Here is a 22,775-nt window from a genome sequence, read left to right as displayed (position 1 = left end):
CGGCACTCTTGGGGTGCCTTGGGGTGGCAGCTGAGCCTCCTAGGCTCGGCCCGGGTTGGGGACTGCTGTCTGGGCCCATCCCACCCTGGGCAGCCCTTGTGCGCCCTCCAAGCCAGGTGACCTCATTCCCAGCTGCCTGTCACAAGCTCAGCAGGGTACCAGCCAGACAGAAGGCACGTGGGTCTGGCCTGCTGAACCCACCCTCTGCCACCTTCCCCTCCACCCCTGGCCTCTCCGACTCCTTGTTTGTCTCGGCCAGGCCGGGGCAAGGTGCCATCTGGCCCAGCTGCCTTTCAGCAGGGCTTTGTCCCCTGAGGGGAGAAGGAGGCTTTATTCCATGGTGGCCCCCGTGCGGGGTGGGCCCCTGGAGCTGGTTGGTGCAGGGACATGGTCCCTCCACGTGGCAGACCTTGCACTTCGGCAGGCCTGGCCCTGTGCCCGACAGGGTGAGGGTGTGAGGGGGAACCAGCAAGCCCAACCTAGAGATGACTCCTCAGCCTCAGTGTGGATGGAAGTGCTGGGAGTGGGGGTGCCTGTAGGCTTGGTGGTGCAGTGCTGTGTGAGCCGCCCCCTAACCCCCATTGCCCCATACTTCACCCATTTCCTGTCTATACCTGGGCACCGTCATTGCTGCTCTATGAGCTGGCACTGCAATTGGCACATTTGACAGATGGGGAAACTGAGACACAGGGCAGTTATATAAGGGGTCATCCAGGACCAGACAGAAGCCATCTCCTAAGGTGATCCAGGAGGCCCCCTCCTGTCCATGAAGGCAACTGGAGGACCCTGAGACCAGGTGCCAGCCCCTGCATGGAAGTCCCTGGAAAACCGGGAGGCAGGAGTTGTGGGCTCCGACTGATCCAGGGCATGGGTGCGTGTGTGTCCTATCCTTGGCACCCACCACATGAACACCCTTCTGGGAAGGGCAAGTCAGAGTTCGTGAACCCGGGAGGACCTCGCGCTGAGGGGCGGGCGAGGGCGCTGCCGCACGAGGGATGGGAACAGATGTTGCTGCTCATTAGGAATTCCAATCAGCAGCCTGTCTCCTTCAATTAATTACCGCTGCTGTGCCTTCCGGAGGCTGAGTGCACGCGGCTGCCTGGCCCGGCCTGTTTGGGGAATAGGCCTGATGGACGCGTGGGCCCTTCTCCTGAGCCTCGGCTGCCCCGCGGGGTCCTGTTGGCCAGTGCGAAGATGGTGGGCAGCCGCGGTGATCCGCCCCTCACCGCCTGCCCGGGGGTCGTTAGATAAACGGGGCTCTGACACCTCCGCCTCCTGATCTGATGACGGTCAGCAAAGCGGGGAGAGCAGCAGCTGGAGGATCAAGGGTCGGGGTCTCCTGGGGTTCAGGCCTCGGGTCCAGGCGTGCCACCACGTGTCCAGTGGTCAATCCCGGATGTGCTCCTCAGCCTGCCAGCTCAGCAAGACAGTCCGCGGGTGGTGGCCTCCCTCGTTTTCGGGGTGTGTGGCATTTAGTGGCAAGGTGGAAACACTGTGGGTTTGGGGTCGGTGAACTTGGGCTTGTGCTCTGGGAGCGCCACCTGCTTTCTCCGAGCCCCGTTGCTGTCTGGTCAGTAGTGGTCGGACCTGACATCGTGCAGATCTGGCCACGAGGAGGAAGGCCTGGTAGGAACCGGGCTCAGGAGTCTGGCCGCAGCTCAGGGCAGGCGGAGTGGAGCCAAGCGCGGGCTCAGTGATGGAGCCCTCCCGGGGGCGCTGCTCCCGGATCCCGAGTGAGCGCCCCTGGCTGCTCCCAGTGCTCTCTGAGCCTGGCTGCACGGCTGCCTTTCAGCCACAGAAACCACAAGGCAGTCAGAACCTTCGATGGTGTGGTTCCTGGGGCTGGACACCTGGATAAGAGCGCAGACCGCCCCTCTCTGGCTGGGTGGCACACTGGCCCTTGGCCCTGGAAGGGGCCTCTTGCTCCCCCTTCCTGCCGTGGGCCAGCCCTTTCAGTCCCTGGGTTCCACCTTCTCTCCAGGAGTCTGGGGCAGGTGGGGCTGCAGCCCATTGCCATCTCCCCCCTCGGTGTGTGCGAAGGGGTCCCCAGGCAGGTCTGGCCAGTCGAGGCCCTGCAGCTTCCTGTTCTGGTTGGTGCCAGGGCCACCGCAGGGGTTGGCGGGGAGCAGCTCGGGGTGTTGCTCTCCAGGGCAGCGCCATCTTCCTGAGGCTGAGTCACTCTGTGGGCACCTCGGGTCACGGTGTCTGTGGGGCAGGCCCGCAGCCGTCAGCACCTCGAGGCCTTGGCCCCCGGGGATGCCTGTGAGCATCTGAGGTCAGCGGGCAGGGCCCCCTGCTTCTGTTCCGCCTGCTGCTTGCAGAGCTCACTTCCTGGGAGAACGGGTACGGGGACCAGCCGCATCTCACTCCTCAAGTTTGGGCTCAGAGTAAATGTGGCCTGTGGGACATCCATGCTGGAAGTGTGTGGGTGTTTGTGCGGGGCGGGGAGCCCCTCTCTGCGCCCTGTCCCCTCGTGGACACTGGGTGCTCGTCGTGGTGCCCCCAGCAATCCTGGAGGGAGGCTCTGCCCTTCCCCATTGCACCGAGGAGGGAACGGCCCCCCAGGGGGGTTTCAGTGCAGACCTGTCCCTCATTGGGACCCGTGTCTTCCCTTCTCACCCTTCTGCTTCCAACGCCACATGTACCACAGATTTGGGTAGAAAACCTTAAGGAAAGGACTTTTCTAGAACGTGCACTACACCTGTGGCTGTTCTGTGAGTCTGCAGGACGACCGGCTGGTCCTTGTTGGAGGCCCTCCCTCACCCGCCCCACCCTGACCCACTGTTCTCTCTCCCCCAGGACACCAGCTCTCGGGGCAGCAGCAGCGGTCGAGAACGCCTCATCGTGGAGCCCCCACTGCCCCAGGAGAAGGCGGGGGGCCCGGCCATTCCCTCCCACCTGCTCAGCACCCCCTATCCCTTTGGCATCTCCCCCAGCTCAGTGGTGCAGGACTCCCGGTTCCCACCACTCAAGTAAGTGCAGATTGGGGGCTTGGGGTGGCTGCAAGTGCTCAGGGTCTGGGTCCCTGGGGCTGAGCCGGGAGCCGGGAGCCTGCACCAGCTGAGGCTGAGGACCGCCAGATGGTGGCTGAGCCCTGGGCCCGCAGCCAGTCTGCGCCTGCTATCTGTGTCCATGCTGAGATGATGGCTGGCTCTCCCATTCTGCCTACACCCTGTCCTGGTTCCTGGGACAGGGGTGCCTCTGGGCTGCAGATAGCAGACATGTGCCTGCTGGTGCAGACAGCGAGGGGCCAGGCAGGCTAGGAGCCAGGCTGCCCACCTCTGCGCCCTGGGCCTCCTGCCAGCACCGGCATCTCGTTAGCAAGAGCCGGAACCCGTCCCCAGAGACTCGTCCTCGGAGACTCGTCCTTCTGAGGGAGGTGGTGGCAGGGGAGGCTGACCCCTGTCCCAGCCTGGAGCGGGCCCTCCGCTCATCTCCTTCCTCTGTCCCTGCTGCAGCCTCCAGCGGCCTGTGCACCACGTGGTGCCCCCCAGCACGGTGACCGAGGACTACCTGAGGAGCTTCCGGCCCTACCACACCGCCGAGGACCTCCGCATGTCCTCCCTACCTCCCCTCGGCCTGGACCCGGCCACTGCTGCTGCCTACTACCACCCCAGCTACCTGACTCCGCACCCCTTCCCCCACCCGGCCTTCAGGTGAGCTGTCCGAGCCCGCCCTCCACGGTCCCTGAGTCGGGCTCAGGCTGGTCTGCTCATGGCAAAATGGAACCTGGTCAGGAACGTGTTTCTCATGTCCTGGGGGCCTGACTCCCAGTGAGAGCCTGGGGCAGCCCCCCACCCGTCCACACTGGCCATCGGGTTTGCCCTGGTGGAAATGCCCCACTTCCTGCCTTTGTCCTGCTCCCCAGGCAGGACTGCTGATCAGCAGCACCAGGTTCCATGGCGAAGAGAGGGGCTCCCCCGCTGTGTGCCACCCAGTGGAAGGTGGGGTCGCTCTGTAGACGCTGCCCAGCCCAATGGGGCTGTAGTGACGCGCAGGCTGCCGCCCACCTGGGCCTGCTGGTCAGACCCGGGGAGGTGCTGGCCTGGCTGAGCCTCTGGGTGGCAGGCAGGGCCTTGGTGCCCCAGGCTGTCGGCATCCAGGGGCCTGTGTCGGGGGCTTCGGGGCTGGCCATGGATGTGCCTCAGCCGGGCCTTTGTGGAGGCTGTGGGGTCAGCCTTTATCCCTTTAACTTTGGTGTTCACTGGCCTGTCTTCTTGGCACAGGATGGACGACTCCTACTGCCTATCCGCCCTGCGGTCCCCCTTCTACCCCATCCCCACCCCCGGCTCCCTGCCTCCGCTGCACCCCTCGGCCATGCACCTTCACCTCTCCGGGGTCCGCTACCCCCCGGAGCTGTCCCACTCGTCCCTGGCGGCACTGCACTCGGAGCGGATGTCCAGCCTCAGCGCCGAGCGGTAAGTCACGTCCCAGGCCAGCTGCCCCGGCCCCCATGGCAGAGCGGAGCTAAGCCCGAGACGGGGGCTGGCTTGGCCGCTTTGTGGCTAGGTGGCTCCTCAGCCACTTCTGTCCTCAGTCGCCTCGCCTGTAAACGGGACAGTGGCCGCTGATGCTTCTGGTGACTGCTGGAAGCACCGCCTTCTGGCAGGAGCTCTCAGCGAGGCCTAGGGCGTTAGTACACAACTCATGTCTTACATGGGTTCCTAACGCCCCGCGCCCTGCAGGTTAGAATGCTGGGTTTCCATGGAAACCTCGGGCGTGGCTGTCAGGTCCTCACGTCTGGGAATTCCGTCACTGGGCTGTCCTGGTCCCTTCACAGTGGAGCTCAGGCTCCCTTTCCGCTCCCACAGGCTGCAGATGGATGAGGAGCTGCGGCGTGAGCGGGAACGGGAGCGGGAACGGGAGCGGGAAAGGGAACGGGAACGGGAACGGGAGGCCGACCGTGAGCGGGAGAAGGAGCGCGAGCGCGAGAGGGAGAAGGAGCGCGAGAAGGAGCTGGAACGCGAGCGCGAGAAGGAGCGCGAGCGGGAGCTGGAGCGCCAGCGCGAGCAGCGGGCCCGGGAGAAGGAGCTGCTGGCCGCCAAGGCCCTGGAGCCGGCCTTCCTGCCGGTGGCTGAGCTGCACGGGCTGCGTGGCCACACCTCAGAGGAGCGGGTCAAGTCCGCGGAGCAGCTGACCCCAACCCGAGCAGGTACACTGGGTGGTGAGCCCGAGGGACAGACCTCGGCCCCTGGAGGTGGGCTGGCTGTTGGGGTGTGCTGGCAGGTGCTGACAGCTCTCCAAGGGGCAGGCCTGACTCTGTAGCTTCTGCCAACTCCATGTTGTAGACTCCCACCATGGCTGGTTTAACATTTTATTTCATTATAAGCATACTAGAGGCCCAGTGCATGAAATTCATGCACTGGGGGGGTGGGGGGTGGGTATCCCTCAGCCCAGCCTGCACCCTCTCCAATCTGGGACCCCTCTCACAATCCAGGACTGCTGGCTCCCAACTGCTGGCCTCTCTGCCTGCCTGATTGCCCCTAACTGCTTCTGCCTGCCAGCCTGATCACACCCTAACCACTCCCCTGCCAGCCTGATCACCCCCTAACCACTCCCCTGCCAGCCTGATCAACACCTAACTGCTCCCCTGCCGGCCTGATTGCCACAAACTGCCCTCCACTGCTGGCCATCTTGTGGCTGTGGGCGCCGCCATCTTTGAGGGTGGGACAGTCAATTAGCATATTCTGTCCTTATTGGCTGTGGGAGCTGCCATCTTTGCAATGGCATGAGGGCCAATTAGCATATTCCCTCTTTATTAGATAGGATGTATCTAACTTTCAGTAAGGGTTTATTTAACAACCGGCTTGCATGATTTATAAAACTGTGACAGTCTGCTCTGGTGAGCCAGCATGTGCCTGCCAGCACCCCGTTTCAGGTCGGTTAGCCCTGGGCTGGGTGGGAGCAGCACCTGCCAGTGGCCACCTTTCCCGTGGGACAAGGCATGCTTCCCCAGAGCATCCACAAGGCCCTTTCTGGTTGTCTTGGTCCTGGGCAGTCAGGTTCAAGAGAGAAAGAGGCAGGAGCCACCTGGGCCTGGCCTGCAGGGATCCTGCTGTGATGTGACAGCCTCTCTCCTCCCACAGAGAAGCTGAAGGACGCGGGCCTGCAGGCGCCCAAGCCTGTGCAGCACCCCTTGCACCCGGCACCCAGCCCCCATCACACCATGCCCAGCCTTCTCTCCAGCCACGGCATCTTCTCTCTGCCGGGCAGCAGCGCCGCCACGGCCCTGCTCATCCAGCGCACCAACGAGGAGGAGAAGTGGGTGGCGCGGCAGCGGCGGCTGCGGCAGGAGAAGGAGGACCGGCAGTCGCAGGTGTCGGAGTTCCGGCAGCAGGTGCTAGAGCAGCACCTGGACATAGGCCGGCCCCCAGTGCCCACGGAGCCCGAGCACAGGCCCGAGAGCACCAGGTAGGGCTCACTGGGTCAGGGGGCATGGGGAGGGGCATTTGTCACATTTACTGCGCGCCTGCGGTTTACCCAGCATCCTGCTGAGTGCCTTCACGCACTGCATTTCGTTTTCATGTTCTAACTGCTGTTTGCCCACGAGGAAACGCAGACTCTGAGGAGGGGGAGGAGGTGCTCAGAGGCTCCCTGTCCCTAAGGAACAAAGCCCACCAAGCCAGGGTCCAAAGCAGGGATCTGCACGGCATTTCAGCAGCACGAAGGAGATGCTTTAACTGATCATTATAGGCTATTCTTTGTATCTTCCTCTGTTTTCAAGTGGCTGAGAAAGGGACCACTTTTAATTTTTAAGTAAAAAATTAATTTTTGCTTCTGTAACAAAACATCCCCATTTCCTGGGCCCATTATTAAAGAACTCCCCGGAGGCACTTTTGCTTTCTCTGGGCCCCCGCCTGCTGACACTTGTGACCTTGGCCCCAGTGCCCCCTTCTCATAGCTGCCCCCTAGGCATCCTTGCTTCCACCTGTCTGTCTGGCCGTCATCTGTTGTCCCCACCTTCTCCCCATCTCTCCAGGGTTCATTCCGACTCAGAGTTGGAGAACCCGCCGAACCTCTGGAGCCCTGTTGGCCTGGCTTAGGGACTCGGGGACACCAGCTACTGCCCCTTCTCTGGGCCTCAGTTTCCTCAGCAGTGCACAAAGGAGGTTGGGCAGGGAGATTTCTGAGCATCCTTCCAGCTCTTGATATCCATCGTGCTGCCCTGGAATAGGAAGCGCTTGGGTGTCTAGGCATTTAAATGTCCACTTGCTCCCTCCCTCTTTCCAGCAGCTTTTGGCTGACATTTTCTTACTGAGTCCTGGGCTTGGCTGGCCCATCCAGCAGCCCTGCCTCAACATCCAATGCTGACTGCCAGCGAGGGGATTCGCTTGGCCAATTGGGTGTGACTGGGAGTGAACTGGAGGCTGACCCCTGGCTGGGTTTTCCCGCAGCCTCGGGCCTGCTCTCTGCTGCTCACGTCCCTGTTTCCCTGAGGCCACAGAGAGGCTGAGTCCTGTCCGTTTTCGAGCTGCTTTCTGCTCCTCTGACTCCCCTCAGCCAGGGGACTGGGAGAGCAGCCAGCACAGGTTCCTGTTCCTGGTAAAATCCGGAGCGCTGGTTCCCTCAGGCATCTTCCTCAGCTCAGGGCCCCAACCTCCGGGTGCAGCTGTCAGGGCCCCAGCAGGAGTGGCCTCCACCTCAGGGCTCCCAGCTCTCACCCGGCCTCATGGTCCCCGCGGCAGCAGGTGGCACGCTCAGCCTTACGACAGCATGAATTTGACATTCTGACCAGCCCTTGTGCTCAGAGCTAGAAAACCATTCGGTGCTTGGCTCTGGCGCTTGAAATATTTATTCTGCTAATGGGCTTTATTCCTTTGTTGTTTGCCTAAGGACACACAGCTTGCTGTGGTTCCCTTTTGTACTCTGCCGATCAGAGGTGCTACGGCGGCATCAGGGACCTCTCCCAGGCTGAGTCCCACCCCGGAGAAACTAGGAGGGGGCTTTTCGGCAGTGGTGAAACGTCTCCTTACTTGGCCAGGCAGGGAGAGACCTGACAGTCTGGTCATGTACCTGCAGTGCCCTCTGCCTTTACCCCTTCCATCCCTTCCGACCTTGCCCTGGTCTCCTGGACAGCATAGCACTTCCCTTAAAAAATACTTAGGAAAAACCACCACCAAGTAGCCTTTTGTTGGATCTTGTTTAAATGCATGACGGAAAGAGTCATTTAGGAGGACTGCGTGGCAAAGCTGCTTGGTCCGATGGACATCCTGGTCAGGCCCAGCCCAGGGCCATGTGGGGCTGCTGCAGTTCTCACGGGAACCACTGGGGGTCAGCAGTGGCTCAGGCCCACCCTGGCTGTGAGGGTCTTTCTCCCCCCACCCCCACCCTGTCACTGGGCTGGGCAGCCCTGGAAGCGGGTCTCTTTCTCTCTTACTGTTGTCTGCAAGGACAGTGTGGAGACAGGAGTTAAGGCCACCGTGAAGGCAGCCAGCCCACCCTCTGTTATCTGCCCACTGCTTGGCATATCGGGAGGTGGGTACCAAGAGCAGGGTCACCCTTTTGGCGCCAGAGTCATGTCTTTTTTCTCTGTGTAATGGGATTCCTGTGGAAAACAAAGATGAGGATCTGTCCTTATGGGAGGTGATAGGGATTCAGGAATTGGTGGAATAGAATGAGCTATTGTTAGGTTTTGGGTGAGAAACCAGATCGAAAGAGGGTCTGGCCTGGGCCTGAGACCATCTCTGTGCCCTCAGCAAGCAGAGTCCACCCACCCACCCACCGACCCCCAGCCTCCGTGTCTTTACAAAAGCAGGTCTACACACACTTGCCTCAAGTTGTTTGGAGAGGAAGTGGCGTCTTGGGAAAGAGCCAGCACTCAGGTGAGGAGTGGAAGCTGCGTCCTTCCCTCCAGGCCCTGGCCAGGTGGCTTAGAGAAGGAGGCCTCTGCACCCCTCTAGCGCCTGGCTCTCAAAGGCGGCTCCCGTCTGGGCCATCTCTGAAGCTGCCTATTACACCCGGGCCCTGGGAGGCCCATGGCTGGGTGGCTGGCATGCCCATTCTCATGACTAACGACTTGGTCTGTTCACTCCCTAGGCCGGGACCAAACCGTCATGAGCCGGGTAGCCGAGACCCCCCGCAGCACTTTGGCGGGCCCCCGCCCCTCATCTCGCCCAAGCCCCAGCACCACTCCGTGCCCACGGCCCTCTGGAACCCGGTGTCCCTGATGGACAGCACCCTGGAGACACGGCGAGCCCCCGAGAGCCACCCTCTGCACAGCCACCCTGCCCTGTTCGAGCCCGGCCGGCAGGCGGCAGTCCCGCTGGTGAAGGTGGAACGGGTCTACGGCCCAGAAAAGGTGGAGGAAGGGCCCCGGAAGCGCGAGGCCACCCCCCTGGACAAGTACCAGCCGCCTCCACGGGAGTCGGGGAGCCTGGAGCAACAGGCCTTTCCTCACGGGCCTGGGCCCTTCTTGGCTGAGCTTGAGAAGTCCACCCAGACCATCCTGGGCCAGCAGCGGGCCTCCCTCACCCAGCCACCCCCCTTTGGGGAACTCCCTGGACCCCTGAAGCCGGGCTCACCCTACCGGCCCCCGGCACCACGCGGCTCTGACCCCGCCTACATCTATGATGAGTTCCTGCAGCAGCGCCGGAGGCTGGTCAGCAAGCTGGACCTGGAAGAGCGCAGGCGGCGGGAGGCCCAGGAGAAAGGTCCGGTCTCCCTGGGTGGCGTCTGACCTCCGGGGACTAGAGAGCCGTAGTGCCCGCCACTCAGCCCCTCCTACCACCCCTGCCTCCCGCTCGGGGTTTAACAGCTCCAGGGAGCAAGGGCACTGGCTTCTGTGTAGCTACCTGATACCTCTGCTGGGAGATAGACCCAGGGCCTTTGCCTGTCTTGCTGAAATGCAAATTGTCCCAAAAAGCCAAATCAAAGCCTGTCTGTAAAGATGGTTCCACAGAAATGCATGATTAATAAATGATGAACAGAGGCTAATAAGGCAGTTTTAAATATTAATAGTCCATCATAACAAGGGAGGAGGCTATTGAGCCCAGCAGGGGTTGGTATAGGGAGCTGTCATCAATTGCAGGCATTCAGGCCTGGGCAGGGCAAAAGCGGGAAGTCTGGCCACCTGTTTCCTGCTCCTGTGGGGTTGCGGGGGGCTCAGCCAGCAGCACCCTGAGCTCCCCAAAGAGCCAAGGAGAACAGGTGAGCAGGGTGAGAATGACTGTCTCCACCTGCAACCCCCATGTGACCAGGAGGGGCCAGAGGCCCAGACCAGTTTCTCATCTCTTGCTGGAAACTGGGGTCCTATGCGGGTTGTATTCAGTCTCTTAGCCGGAAGCTGGGGCCGAGGCCGAGACTTCCCAGGTGGTTGGTCTAGGCGAGATTGAGGGCCCAAGAAGGACTTTCTCCTCTATCCACCTTGTGAAGGAAGAGTGGGGAGCCCCTGGGCGCAGGGATTCTGCTGCTGTTCTCTGCACATTGAGTTTGTGTGCATGCTCTGTGCCTTTGAGACAACAGGATCTGAGTGTGCATGTCCCCTCCTGGGTAATGGACCCAGATGGCCACAGCAGGAGTGAGCTGATGTGCATAAACAGTCTTGGGTTGCCATGGACACAGCCCCAGTCCTGTGTGATGAAGGGTCCCCTGCTGGGGATGTGTCAGCCCAGGAATTGCCTGGCCACTTGGGGGCTCTGGGTCTAAGCCAAGCCTGGTGCCTGCCTGCTGCCCCTGCCTGCCATTCCTAAAAAAGTTCTAGGCCTCGGGGCTAATGCACATTTTCACCTGGATTGAAAGCAGTCGAGGTTTCAGGGTACTAAAAGGGCCAGCAGGGCCTGGCCTGATGGGTGGGTCTGCACAAAGGTCACAGAGGTGCCTGCCCCCATGTCCATCCACTAGAGAACGGAGTGTTCTTGCCCAGCTAAATACAGCTATTCTTGTCACCAGGATACTACTACGACCTCGATGACTCCTATGATGAGAGTGACGAAGAGGAGGTCAGGGCCCATCTCCGCTGCGTGGCCGAGCAGCCGCCCCTCAAACTGGATACATCCTCCGAGGTATCGGGTCTCATTGCTGTGTCAGGCTACGTGCCCACATTAGCGCCTGCCTCTTGGCTTTCCCACTGTCCCAGTAGACCCCACATCTGCTGGGCTCTCCCTCGCTCCTCCAGTCCCCACAGACTGCAGGTGCCTGGGCGTGCTATCAGGGTCCCCCTCCGAGGCCCAGCACAGAGTTGGCCATGGTACATGGGCTTGGGGGACCCTAGGAGGGACCCCTGGGACAGTGCAGTCACACCACTGCTGGTGGTTTCAAACTCATTTGTTTTCTTTCCCAATCTAGAAGCTAGAGTTTTTGCAACTTTTTGGCTTGACCACCCAACAGCAGAAGGAGGAACTGCTGACCCAGAAGCGGAGGAAGCGGCGGCGGATGCTGAGAGAGAGAAGCCCATCGCCCCCGACGATTCAGAACAAGCGGCAGACACCTTCGCCGAGACTGGCCCTGTTCACCCGCTATAGTCCCGACGAGATGAACAACAGCCCCAACTTCGAAGAGAAGAAGAAGTTCCTGACCATCTTCAACTTGACCCACATCAGTGCCGAGAAGAGGAAAGGTAGGGCCTCGCCTGGGCCTTTTGTGGGTGGGGCTCACTAGGAGCTTCTGGAGAAGCAAGTGGGGTTCATAGGCTCCTGGGGATGTCCAGGACCCACGTTCCAGGCAGAACCTGAAAACACTTTGGCCCGAGGCGCTCTTACCGCCTTTGGGCTCCCCAAGGAAGCAGCAAGCAGGCGGCCCACTATCTCCGCCTTCTTCCATCTGAACTCAGATTGTCCCACTCGAAGCCTGTTTTTCCATTTCATCTGGAGTGGAAGAGAAACTTGCGAGTATTTTGTTCTGTATGTAAAGCTGCTCTTGTCACTTGTCGCTTGAGAAGGCAGGTTTAGCGACGCTGTTGGTACACGGCGCAGTGCTGCTCCTGTGGCAGAGCACTCCAGCTCTGGCCGGGCGTTTCCTCTTGCCGGGCCACCGGCATGGCCACCGGGCTTCGTCTCTGATGGCAGGAGGCTTGGGTGGCCTGTGGCCGCCAGCAGAGCCGACGCGCATTGTGAGTGGGCAGCTTGCCCTGAAAGGTGCTTCCAGATCGGCCCTGTTGGGACTGATGCTTGGGGCTGGAACACGTGGTGTGGAAGACATGGTGTGGCGTGAACGCTTTCTGGGGATGTCCGCTTCCTTGATCTGCCCCCACACGCTCGCTTAGTGCCGGGATATTGGTTGACGTGAGAACTTGACCTGTCTGGGGTGCTCGTTTGCGCACTTCCACGTCCCCCTTGCTGATACCTGTCACCTCTCCCTGAAAGGAAGTCAAAAAGAAAGCAAAGGTGTGTTGGTCATTTAGTTGCTTCTACTTACTTCGCTGTTGGGGTGTAGCATTTACTTTTTGTCTTTAACCAACAAGCTGGAATTCTCACGTTCACCTCGAAGGGGCAGGGACATGTGATGAGCAGCACAAGTCTCTGGGAGCATGCACAGCTCTGTCGTGGAAAGTGTCTTTTTCCCTGACTTATTCTAGAGGAAACCTTTTAAGTCTCACCAAGAAGTGCCACTGCAACAGGAATTTGTGGCATCGAACATCACAGGAGTCTTCCTTTTCCATACGGGGCAGCTGTCGTGGGAATTGATGCCAGGAGGAGGAGGGGGAAGAGAACGCGCCTGAGAGCAGCCTGCGCTTCCAGGGGTTGCTTCATTATGTTGGGGCCAACATTTTTGTCTTTTAAATAAGAATGCATCCTCGGAAGTTACCGTGGGAGATCACAGCTCCCCATTTTGTCGCATAGCTGTCATCACCACACTCACAGCTATTTTTGGAAAACCTCTGAAATGTTCCGCAGGGAAAGCTGAGGCATCTGGGCTCACTCTGACACCAAGGTTTCTTCCTTTAAACACCACCTGTCCCAGTGGTGCCAGCTTTGTGTTTTTTCTTGGTTAAAGGACTTGCACCTGCCAGTCGCAGCCTGGGCTAGAATCCGCCCCCCTTCCCTCTCAGAAATAATGCAACTGTCTTGTTAATCTCAGGCTGCTTTTCTCATAGACAAAGAGAAACTTGTCGAAATGCTCCATGCCATGAAGCAGAAGGCACTGTCAGCGGCAGTGGCAGACTCTCTCAGAAACTCTCCGAGGGACAGTCCTGCTGCCTCCCTGAGCGGTAAGGCCCAGGGCGGGAAGAACGGCCCCATCCGCCACTGCCCAGGACCGTCCTGTGGGCTGCCCAGGGTCAGAAGCGACTGCTCAAGGTCTTCATCATGAATCTTTCCTCCTGGAGATAGAGTGCTTCTCCCTCTCTCTCTCATACAAGCTTCCTCCATGATGGCGAAGGATCTCCTCGGGCCAGAACATGAGAGCTGAAGTCAGGGCTCAGAGAGTGAAGGGGAGTGTCCAGGCTTCTGGCGGTCACTGTAGTTGTAGCCACCGTCCGTCAGTCCAGGGGTGGCCCAGGCCACCGAAGCCCTGTGTCCCAGGTCTCGGCACCTCTGCTTCGGCTCTGCTGCTGCTGTCTGCCCTTCCTTGGCACTCTCTTGCGTCTTTCTTGCTCATTCTGCCTTCCAGGCCTTTCCAGCATCTGTTTTCACACCTTCTCTCTCTTATGGCTTTGATTGCGGTGCTGCTGAGTGGAGCAGATCTTTATTATCCAGCCCTGTCCTTAACTCCTAACGCAGTCTTTCTTGTCGGGTCGAGTTGGGCTATATAACTTCTTGCCTTTTGGATGACCTGAAGTGACTCTCTTCTTCCTTCAGATTCCTTTTCTTCCCAGATGCCTTCCTGGGGCACCTTCCAAGGATGGACTTGCTGCTACCACACCCCGTCCTCAGGCCACACCTGTGCACTGACATTTAATTAAACGGCTCTGAGTCTTGGTCCTTTGTACTAGGTCTTGTTAAGTGTAAGCCATAGAGGTCAGGGCCCACCTGGTCTCTTGTAGCTCTTAATATTTTCCTCACTTTCTGTCTCTAAAAGAACCAGCCACGCAGCCAGCCTCTCTGGATATGGAAAAGCCGGTGGGTATTGCTGCTTCCCTGTCTGACGTCCCAAAGGCCACAGAGCCTGGGAGACTGGAGCAGCTCCGGCCACAGGAACTGTCTCGAGTCCAGGAGCTGACTCCTGCCAGCAGCGAGAAGGCCAGGCTGAATGAGGCCCCCGGGGGCAAGAAGAACCTGAGCATGATGCATTACATCAGGGGCCCCGCCCCCAAGGACATTCCCGTGCCCCTGTCCCACAGCGTCAATGGGAAGAGCAAGTCGTGGGAGCCCTTCATGGCAGAGGAGTTTGCACATCAGTTCCACGAGTCCGTGCTGCAGTCCACCCAGAAGGCCCTCCAGAAGCACAAAGGTAAGGCGGCTGCCCGCCCTGGGTGCGCCCCTCTGGCACATCAGTGTTCAGGAGGCACCTGGGGAGGTCGTCAAAGGCAGAATCCGCCTCAGCAGGTCTGGGTGGGGCCTGAGAGTCTCCACTTCCAGCTGGTGCTCGAGTGATGCTGCCGGGCGGGGACCACACTTGGAGAAAACTTAACGTGAGGCCACCTGAGTTTAGTAGAGGCACTTCTTTTAGTAAGGCCAGGCGGGGTGGCTTTCTGGCAAAAATAGGGTCCACGTGTCCCACAGCTGAGGGTTTTCCCAGTGTCCCCATACAGACTCACCTGGAGATCTCCCCATCCTTGAATACTAGACTCAGTGGGCCTGGTGAGCACTTTGTGATCTAGTGGTTGTGCTAACACCTCATGTGAGCCCCCATATTCACTCTCCCAAATTTTGGTGAGAGTCACTGATGATTGGAGAACAGGGTTTGCTGTATTTCATTTCCACTCTCCTCCCCAGGGAACGTAGCCGTGCTGTCCGCAGAGCAGAACCACAAAGTTGACACGTCCATCCACTACAACATTCCTGAGCTGCAGTCCTCAAGCCGGCTCCCTCTGCCCCAGCACAACGGGCAGCAGGAGCCCCCTGCCGTGAGGAAGGGCCCCCTCACACAGGAGACGGACCAGGACTCGGAAGAGGAGGAAGAGGAGGAGGATGGAGAAGAGGATGATGAGGAACCCCCCAGGCGCAAGTGGCAAGGGATTGAGGCAATTTTTGAAGCTTACCAGGAACATATAGAAGGTACAAAGGGGAGGGAGGAACAGAATGAGGGCCCAGTAAAGAAAGTCAGTGAAAGTTTAATAGACCAATAAGTGCAGGACTTCACTGCCAGCGTTAGGGACAGTTTCTAAGGGACAGTACTGGCAGATTTTCTGGGGCACTAGATGCTAATACTAGAAGGTGAATTTTCCTCCATTTTGCCCATTTTAAGAACTGTTCCTCAGGCTTCTGTAGGTGCCCAGGCTTATTCCACGTGGGGCAGGGACATGTGGTAATTCCTCATGGGCAAACTTGAGACCATTCTCACCGGAGCTATGTACAAGGGTCCTGGAAAATGCAAAGCTCATTAATTTAGCTGAGCTCTGAATAGCCAGGCCTGATCCCTGTGTGAGCCTGCCTTGCATTCGAAGTGTCTCAATGCTGGCGGCACTTTCACTCTCAGGCCAGTCCTTTCTGTGCATGGAAGCAAGCCCATCAGCCACCAGAATGTTTTATTCTCAACTGTGGGTGCACACTCCACCCCTGCCTGGTGGAACACATCTTGTGGGCACACCCCTCCCACACTGGTCTCGTGTACCGAGTGCGGGGGTCACAGGCTTGCACGCTGGTGGAGCTCTGGCATTGCTTCCAGCACACAACCGCCCTTCTCTGCACCTCATTTTCCTTGAGATGCCTGCAAAGGCCCCTTCCAGCTTAGTTAGAGACTGTGTGCTGTGAACTTGATGCAGGGAAGTGGAGGAGCCCAGCCTTTCCCTCCAGTGAAACAGGCAGGTGGACTCCCAGGAAGGACGAGGAGCACTGGCAGGCACTCTGAGCTCCTGGTCTGTCCTGCTGACATGGTGAGCCCCGCCCCTCTGCACTCCATTCAGTCCTCACTGCAGTGCCGTCAGTTTGACATGAGTTGAGAAATGCAAAACCCAGGCTGCCACCTCCTAATTAATTCATTTCCATATCACACAAGTTTTATCAAGTATTACTATGTTGTAAATATAAACATTTGATTAGGAATAGCATAATCATTTCAAATACTTTGAAAAGTCAGAGACAGACTAACAAAGGGACAACCAGAGTATCAATTCCTACTGTTCATTCCGTTTCCTCCTTCAAATGGAATCCTTTATTTGAATGTGTCCATCACTTCTTGCCTGTTGCTCTTAAGTACATACGTATGTATCCAGAAGCAATGTATAGCATTATTATTTACTTCAATGGAGTGAGGTGTATCCACTTTTTCTGGGTTGATGTTTGTTGGTGACTTGTTTGGGAATTCCTTCCCTACCTCCAAGGACATACTCTGCATTTCCTTCTGAAAGTATTCACGTTCTGCTTCTCTTATGCCTAGAATTCACTTGTGTAAGAAACAAGGTAGAAATATAACCTCATCTTTCCCGCCTGGACAACCAATTATCCTGGCGGTTTCCAGGATGCCTCTTCCCTCTGGGCATGCCTATCATGCAGCATCCTCTCCTGTGCCCAGGTCTCTCTGGTGCTGTTCTGCTCCACCCATTGGGGTCCTGGCCCGTCCCTGTGTCATACCATATCTTTGCAGCACTCTGTTGTCAGGAGTAACTCACCCTGACTTCTTGTTCTCTAACAGCTCAGCTGTTCTAGGCCCTTTGTTTTCCCGGTGAATTTTAGGATCACCTTATTTGTTCCGCCCAATTGAATTCACAGATTTGGGAAGAATTGACATCTTTAATAGTGATATTATTCCACTTATGAATAGGATAGTGAATTATACTAAATAAATTTTGCTGACTTTTCTCCATGAGTAGTTTACTTTTATTAGATTTAGTTATCACTTTGATATTGTGGGTTTTTAATTTTTGTTAGCCCTTCTTCCTTAGGTAATCAGAATCAGACCTTTTGCAGGTTTAGTTCTTTCGAGTGTTTAACTTTTTCTCATATTGCATTTCCTAGAACCTCTAAGCCATTGAATTAGAGGCACACTAACTAACTGGGCTCTTGTGAAACTTTAGAAGCGGTCCATTAAGCATCTCATTTGCTGCTGAGCTTATGGTATATGATCGTCAAAGGTTTAACTAATGCAGTTTCTGTACCCATTGAGATGATGACCCTACTTTTGTTTTCTAATGTCATTTCCTCCTTGCTGAATTTAACTTGTTACTTCTTTTAAGGTTTTAAATCTACTGAAGTGGTATTAGGTGCTAATTTTATTGTATTTATTTTGCTGAAACTGTTCTAGTTTCTATAAAATTAGTCTGGCAGCCTTCCCTGGTTTTTATTCTTGGAAATACTTTGTGTGATGCAGGGATTTACCCTTGCAAGTTTGAAGTCACTCTTCTGTTAAAAGCAGGCCTGGAATCTTTCAGAAGAGCAGATTTCATTTTACTAATTCGAACTCCACTTTGAATTTCTAGGTTTATTCTGGCTATTTATACCAGCTTAAAAACTTCCAAGACTAACACCAATATTTTTTATCTTTCTTTTTGAAAAATGTACCTTAAGGCCATAAATTTACCCTTAATTTCTTAATCTGTATCCCTTAAATTGCCTTTCGATGCTCGATCCTTTGATTCCACTGGGCTGGATTTAATTTAGTAACACTGACATATTTACCAGCATGATACCAAGAATTTGGAGCCTTATGGTCCCAAGGAGAGTACTATGCTGGCTGCATGAGAGGGAAAACAATCGCAGAGTCTGTGATCCCTGTACACAGAAAATACATCAACAGCGCTTGTCTTTTCAGAGCAAAATCTGGAGCGGCAGGTGTTGCAGACGCAGTGCAGACGGCTGGAGGCCCAGCACTACAGCCTCAGTCTCACAGCGGAACAGCTCTCCCACAGCATGGCGGTGAGTCTTGGGTCGCCACACACGAGAAAAGGAATGAAAATCAGCTCCAGAGGAGGTTTTCTTAAAACACACTGTGCTTCTTCTGTTTAACCTTTGGGTTCAAGATTAGCCATACAGACAAGTTTTGAGGGACAGTCCTGCTCTTAAGAGTTTAAAGCTTATAGTCCTAGGGAAGACGTTCAAGGCTCAGTTGATTACCCTAGCCAAGGAGGGAGGCATCACTCATTTGCAGAATATTGATCCTGGAAGAATGAAGATGCAATATTCCTTTTGGGGAATTATTTATTGCCTTTGTCAGTCTCCCCTGCTGTGATTTGCTAAGGAAAAAGGAAGAAGGATTTTACTGGAGTAAAGTTATTAAGGAAAACAAACCACCTCCTTCCTCTTTGCAGCCTGGCCCAACAGGTTGTCCAACTATGACATTTGGCAAGCCCCAAGGGCTTCCTCCCAGTGGGGACATGGGGCTTATCTCAGATCAGGTCTGCACATCTTGGCCACTCCTACGCAGTAAAGGTTTTAATTTTTAAAGCTCAGGGTCGAAGCTGAGACAACAGTGGACACTGGTTCCATGAGAGCAGGTATTGTGAGAACCCAAGACGTAGGAAGAACCAGTTCAGCCTGCCCCCAGAGGCGCTGTTCAGAACACTGAACTGGAAGGAGGAGGTTTTCAAAGTGGCCTCCAGCACGTTTCTTCATCACATACAGTTCCGTGAAACCAGTTTGTTTAATGTAAATCTCTCTCTGCAGGAATTGAGGAGCCAGAAACAGAAGATTGTCTCAGAAAGGGAGCGAATCCAGGCGGAACTGGATCACTTCCGGAAGTGCCTTGCATTGCCTGCATTGCATTGGCCTAGGGGTTACTTTAAGGGATATCCTAGGTGACGGTTTCCCTTGCACTAGGCCGAACCTATAGTATAGAAATATTATCTATTTTATTACCTTGAATATTTAATATTTTTCACTGGGAGGTTTGAAGCTTAAAAAAAATAATAAAGAATGTGCCATGCATGAAGCAAAGGATTCCAGACTCCAGAAAAAGAACGAACTCACCTTGACTTCAATGCAACTGAATCACCTTTGTAATTCAGCGAGCAACCAATGTAGGACATCGCCCATATATTTTTTTAAAAGGCAATTTTATTTCTTTCCCCATGTCACCGTTTTAAAATCTGAAAATGAAGGCTCCGTTACCAACACTAAAACTTTTATCATTTATAGCCCCTGGGTGCATAAGATTGGATCAAACTGCTTGTGTTCTATTTCTTGTGTTGCCATATTACTATGCCTGAAGACCCAAGTTTGCTTTTGCTGCAGCAGAGGGTCGGTCTCATGCCTCCCCAGGACTGAGACCTGCTTCAGCTGAATGAAGGTGGGGTGCATTTTAAGTGAAGGGCTTATTTGTTTTGGTTACTTTTCTGCAAAATTTTCTTCAAAGCAACAGTACTAAAAGTCTCACCAATAGCAGGCTTTTCCCTGGAAAAGCTCTCACCTAAAGATAAAGCAAATTCACAAACTGAAGGTACCTTTTTTATTACTCCATGGGGTGGGGGGGGAGTGTACAGAGCTCTATGTATACATAAATGCACACCCACCAAATTGTTGCTGCAGTGGGGGGTGTTTTCATACAAACAAATTTTGAGAGAAAAGTCAAAGGTGCTTCAGCCTTGTACTGTGTATATATATTAAAAAACAAAGTTTTGTATGTTTTTATTACTTTAATTATTGTTATAAAAGGCCTGCCATTTTTAATATGTGGTTTTGGGGGATTTTTGTTTGTTTTCCTGTTTTGGGGTTTTGTGTTTTGTGTTTTTTTTCTGGGCAAAAAAAAAACAAACAAACTTGCTTTTAGTGTTTGTACTGCTGCTGGTCAGGACATTAAATATTGAAGTGTTTTTAAAAATTAAAGACGAAGAAAAGTAAAAGAGCTTACCACTGGCGCCTATGCGATCACTTCATTTTTGAGTTGCACCAGAAAATGATCTAGAAAGCCATGCGTTACTTCTTACCTCCTTCTCTACCCTCTCCCCCCAGCTCTGGACAGCAAATAGCAGTTATACCTAGTTGCTATCAGTGAGGAGGGGCTAGTCTATGGTGAACAAGACATACTGGGTGTGCACCTATGCATGCACCTACAGACATGGGGCTTTTTGCAAAAGAACCTTTCAGGAAGTGAGCAGTTTGTGATAGCATTCTAAGGTGTCTTACAGCAGTCTGAGAACAGGTGCAAAGTAGAAACTCTAGAGGCTTTATTTAGATGCAAAGCTTTGTAAAAGCCTAAAAGTAGAATAAAGGATAAACAATGTCTGAGCTGAACTTCTCCTCCTTTTGAACTGACTGTGACAAGCACAGGAGCAGCTAGAAAGATAATCAGATCAGTGCAAAGCAATGGGGAAATTTTTCCTTCTTGTCCCAGTTAACTGCTCACTCAGGCAGGGTTTAATAGATCAAGCAAGTATCTCTTGCCTGAATGGGCTTGAACCAGAGGCTAAAGCAGCCAGTGGTTGGTCTGCCAGGGGAGAGGGGATGGGAGGAGGTCTGAGTGTGATCACGCCTCCCCTTTACCCAGGGGAAGGGCTGGCTGACCTTCATGAAGGCTACTCACTGTGATCAGTGGCCGCACCCTCAGCCCCAGACCTTAGCTGTGCAGAACAGCTTGCTGGCAGATGGCATTGTGTCGCTTTATCTGTTCCCACACAGTTTGCTTTGTATGTCTGCCAAGAATCTTCCAGTTATTAGCAAACTCAGACAAAAAGTGCCGCCAGTATTATCAGCAGTCAACAAGCGCCTTCCTCTCCACAGAAACGATTTGACGAGATCTAAGGGCTGTTCTGTGGCCTCCCCTGCAAAGACATTGAGAGATCAACATGTTCCACAGGTGGGGACAGGTGTTTAGAGGGAACTCTATTGCCAACAATCAGGGCAAAATGTCACTGAATTTCTCTCTTTAAAATCTGCTTGCTGCTTCTGGTCTGAAAGCTTAAGAGCTACATCTTAGCACTTCACTCCCAGTCCTCCTTCGCCATCACAGAATGTCTGAGTACTAGTAATTTTGCTGATCAGCTTTGGTAATGGCCTTGGCTTAGAAAAAGAAAAACGTAGACCTGATAACTTGATGGGAAAGGAAAGCAGAGCCCCATTCCTCCTCCAGCCCAGGGGGGCTCCCTTGGGGTTTGTTTAGTTGTCAGGGAGGACGTCCCTGCGCTAGTAACAACTGCTTTTCCTTCTTCCCATTGAAAACGCCACTATCACCCTGCACTTGAGCTTCTGTCACTCCGTCACACCAAACTCCCACCCATCTCTAGAGATCTCTGCATATTCTTGGGCTTAAGAAGTAATATGACAATCAGAGAATATAAATATACACCAGAAAAGGCAGCATAATAAACTAAGAAAAAGGTAAAGTGTCTTTTGAAACAAATGCACCACTAAGACATAGTACCCAATAATGGTTTTTCCATCCAATAATTAGTTCTAAAATCTTAAAACACATTTTCATCTCATCTAATTTTTCTTTTCAGTTTGGGCTTAAAAATGGGCAAATATGCACTCTGAAGATTTTGTTCAGCTATATCACACTGAGTTTAAAAGACACAGCTCAGAAGAACACCGAATTTGCTCTAGAATTGATTTTGCAACCTGTGTCAGTCCTCCACGGCCTCATGTGCTTCCTACAGCACCGGCAGGAGATGGCTGTTTTGTTAACTTGTGAGGGACACCTTCCAAAGCCGAATCCCCAGCTTCGCATTTAATCAAATATTTAGGGACAAACCAAGAGCGTTCCTCAAAACTTGGATCTACATACCTGATCATTTGAAAATGCATTGGTTCTCTGTTTCATATAATCAGAGCCAAACTGACAATGAAAACATTTCATGATATAATCCATTGCCTAACATAAATGGCCAAGGTAGGGTTTTCAACAGTTTTAGTCTACATTCTAAAGGAAATAAAACACTAAATTGGCATTAACCTTCTATTAGATAATACCCTTAAGGAAATTCAAAGAATATTCAGCAGTGAAGAATTATAACACAAGAAATCTTACGTTTGTACATGGAACGGTATTTCCTAAAGGCTGCCTAATCTCAAACATTACATCAAGATACTCCCTTTCCCCCTGAGCCATGTGTTTTTAAAGTGTAGAAAATTCCAAGGATCCACCACAAGATGGAGATGATCAGCACAAGCCGATTCTGTTACTCTTAAATAAGTGTATATTAGCCATTTAGCAGCAATCCCTATACTCTTTCAAGTAACCAAGCTATTGACTTTCTTACTACTTGCAGTAGCCTGTCCCCAACTTTTGATCCAGCACTTAACTTAAACTCCTTAACTCTGCCTAGACCTGAGGAAGACCATGCTAATTGGTTGTGTTACTTTGTATGTACCCTGTGTTTAATTGCTAGAACAGTAAACCAGTACATGGGAGGGAGGAGGAACAGTGCCTCGGTCACTCTGGGGGCAGTTTAGATGCTGTGAAATTAAACCTGTTCTAAGTGTACTTGTTTGAATTAATTGTATTGTAATATTATTTGTTGAATGTAGTAATTAGGTATTTATGAATATATTGCTGTAATTTCTGACAACATCCAAAAAAAATAAAATCTTCCTAAATCATGTTAAGAGGAAAATCTCTTTTATGCTATAATAAAAAGACCAAATTTTTTTTTTTTTTTTTTTTTTTAATGCTCAACAACTATACAGCTTTACAGGTAAAATGTGAAGACAGATCCAGTGTACCTCAGTCAGGTTTTAGGAGAAAGGTATTAGGGGCTGATCTGAGCTACACAGGATTCCTGACCCTTCACAATAAGGTGGCTTCATTCAAGAAGATTCCCCGGATTAAAATCAGAAGGACTCAGTAAAAGTGACAAGAAAAGGCAAGTC

The 22,775-nt window shown here is 53.8% G+C and overlaps 1 protein-coding gene across 4 annotated transcripts in view; it reads left to right on the top strand.

Moving 5' to 3' along the window:
• GSE1 (Gse1 coiled-coil protein) overlaps positions 1 to 22,511 on the top strand; it is a 416,147-nt gene extending 393,636 nt beyond the window's left edge. For 2 of the 4 annotated variants that reach the window (XM_036346654.1, XM_036346651.1), the window contains 13 exons: positions 2,800 to 2,972; positions 3,459 to 3,656; positions 4,227 to 4,418; positions 4,686 to 5,152; positions 6,087 to 6,411; positions 9,037 to 9,650; positions 10,888 to 11,000; positions 11,284 to 11,554; positions 13,031 to 13,144; positions 13,954 to 14,325; positions 14,811 to 15,092; positions 17,785 to 17,888; positions 18,636 to 22,511. In XM_036346654.1, coding sequence (XP_036202547.1) covers positions 2,800 to 2,972; positions 3,459 to 3,656; positions 4,227 to 4,418; positions 4,686 to 5,152; positions 6,087 to 6,411; positions 9,037 to 9,650; positions 10,888 to 11,000; positions 11,284 to 11,554; positions 13,031 to 13,144; positions 13,954 to 14,325; positions 14,811 to 15,092; positions 17,785 to 17,888; positions 18,636 to 18,770 — 3,360 coding nt within the window. In that variant the 3' untranslated portion in view covers positions 18,771 to 22,511. The remainder of the gene's footprint in view (positions 1 to 2,799; positions 2,973 to 3,458; positions 3,657 to 4,226; positions 4,419 to 4,685; positions 5,153 to 6,086; positions 6,412 to 9,036; positions 9,651 to 10,887; positions 11,001 to 11,283; positions 11,555 to 13,030; positions 13,145 to 13,953; positions 14,326 to 14,810; positions 15,093 to 17,784; positions 17,889 to 18,635) is intronic. The other 2 variants (XM_036346653.1, XM_036346652.1) reach the window with 2 other exon arrangements.
• Positions 22,512 to 22,775: the final 264 nt, after the last annotated feature.

The sequence above is a fragment of the Myotis myotis genome, unplaced genomic scaffold, assembly GCF_014108235.1.
Source record: "Myotis myotis isolate mMyoMyo1 unplaced genomic scaffold, mMyoMyo1.p scaffold_m19_p_19, whole genome shotgun sequence".
Classification (NCBI taxonomy): domain Eukaryota; kingdom Metazoa; phylum Chordata; class Mammalia; order Chiroptera; family Vespertilionidae; genus Myotis; species Myotis myotis.
The sequence above is the reverse complement of the archived record's forward strand: the minus strand, read 5'-3'. Positions and strand labels throughout refer to the sequence as shown.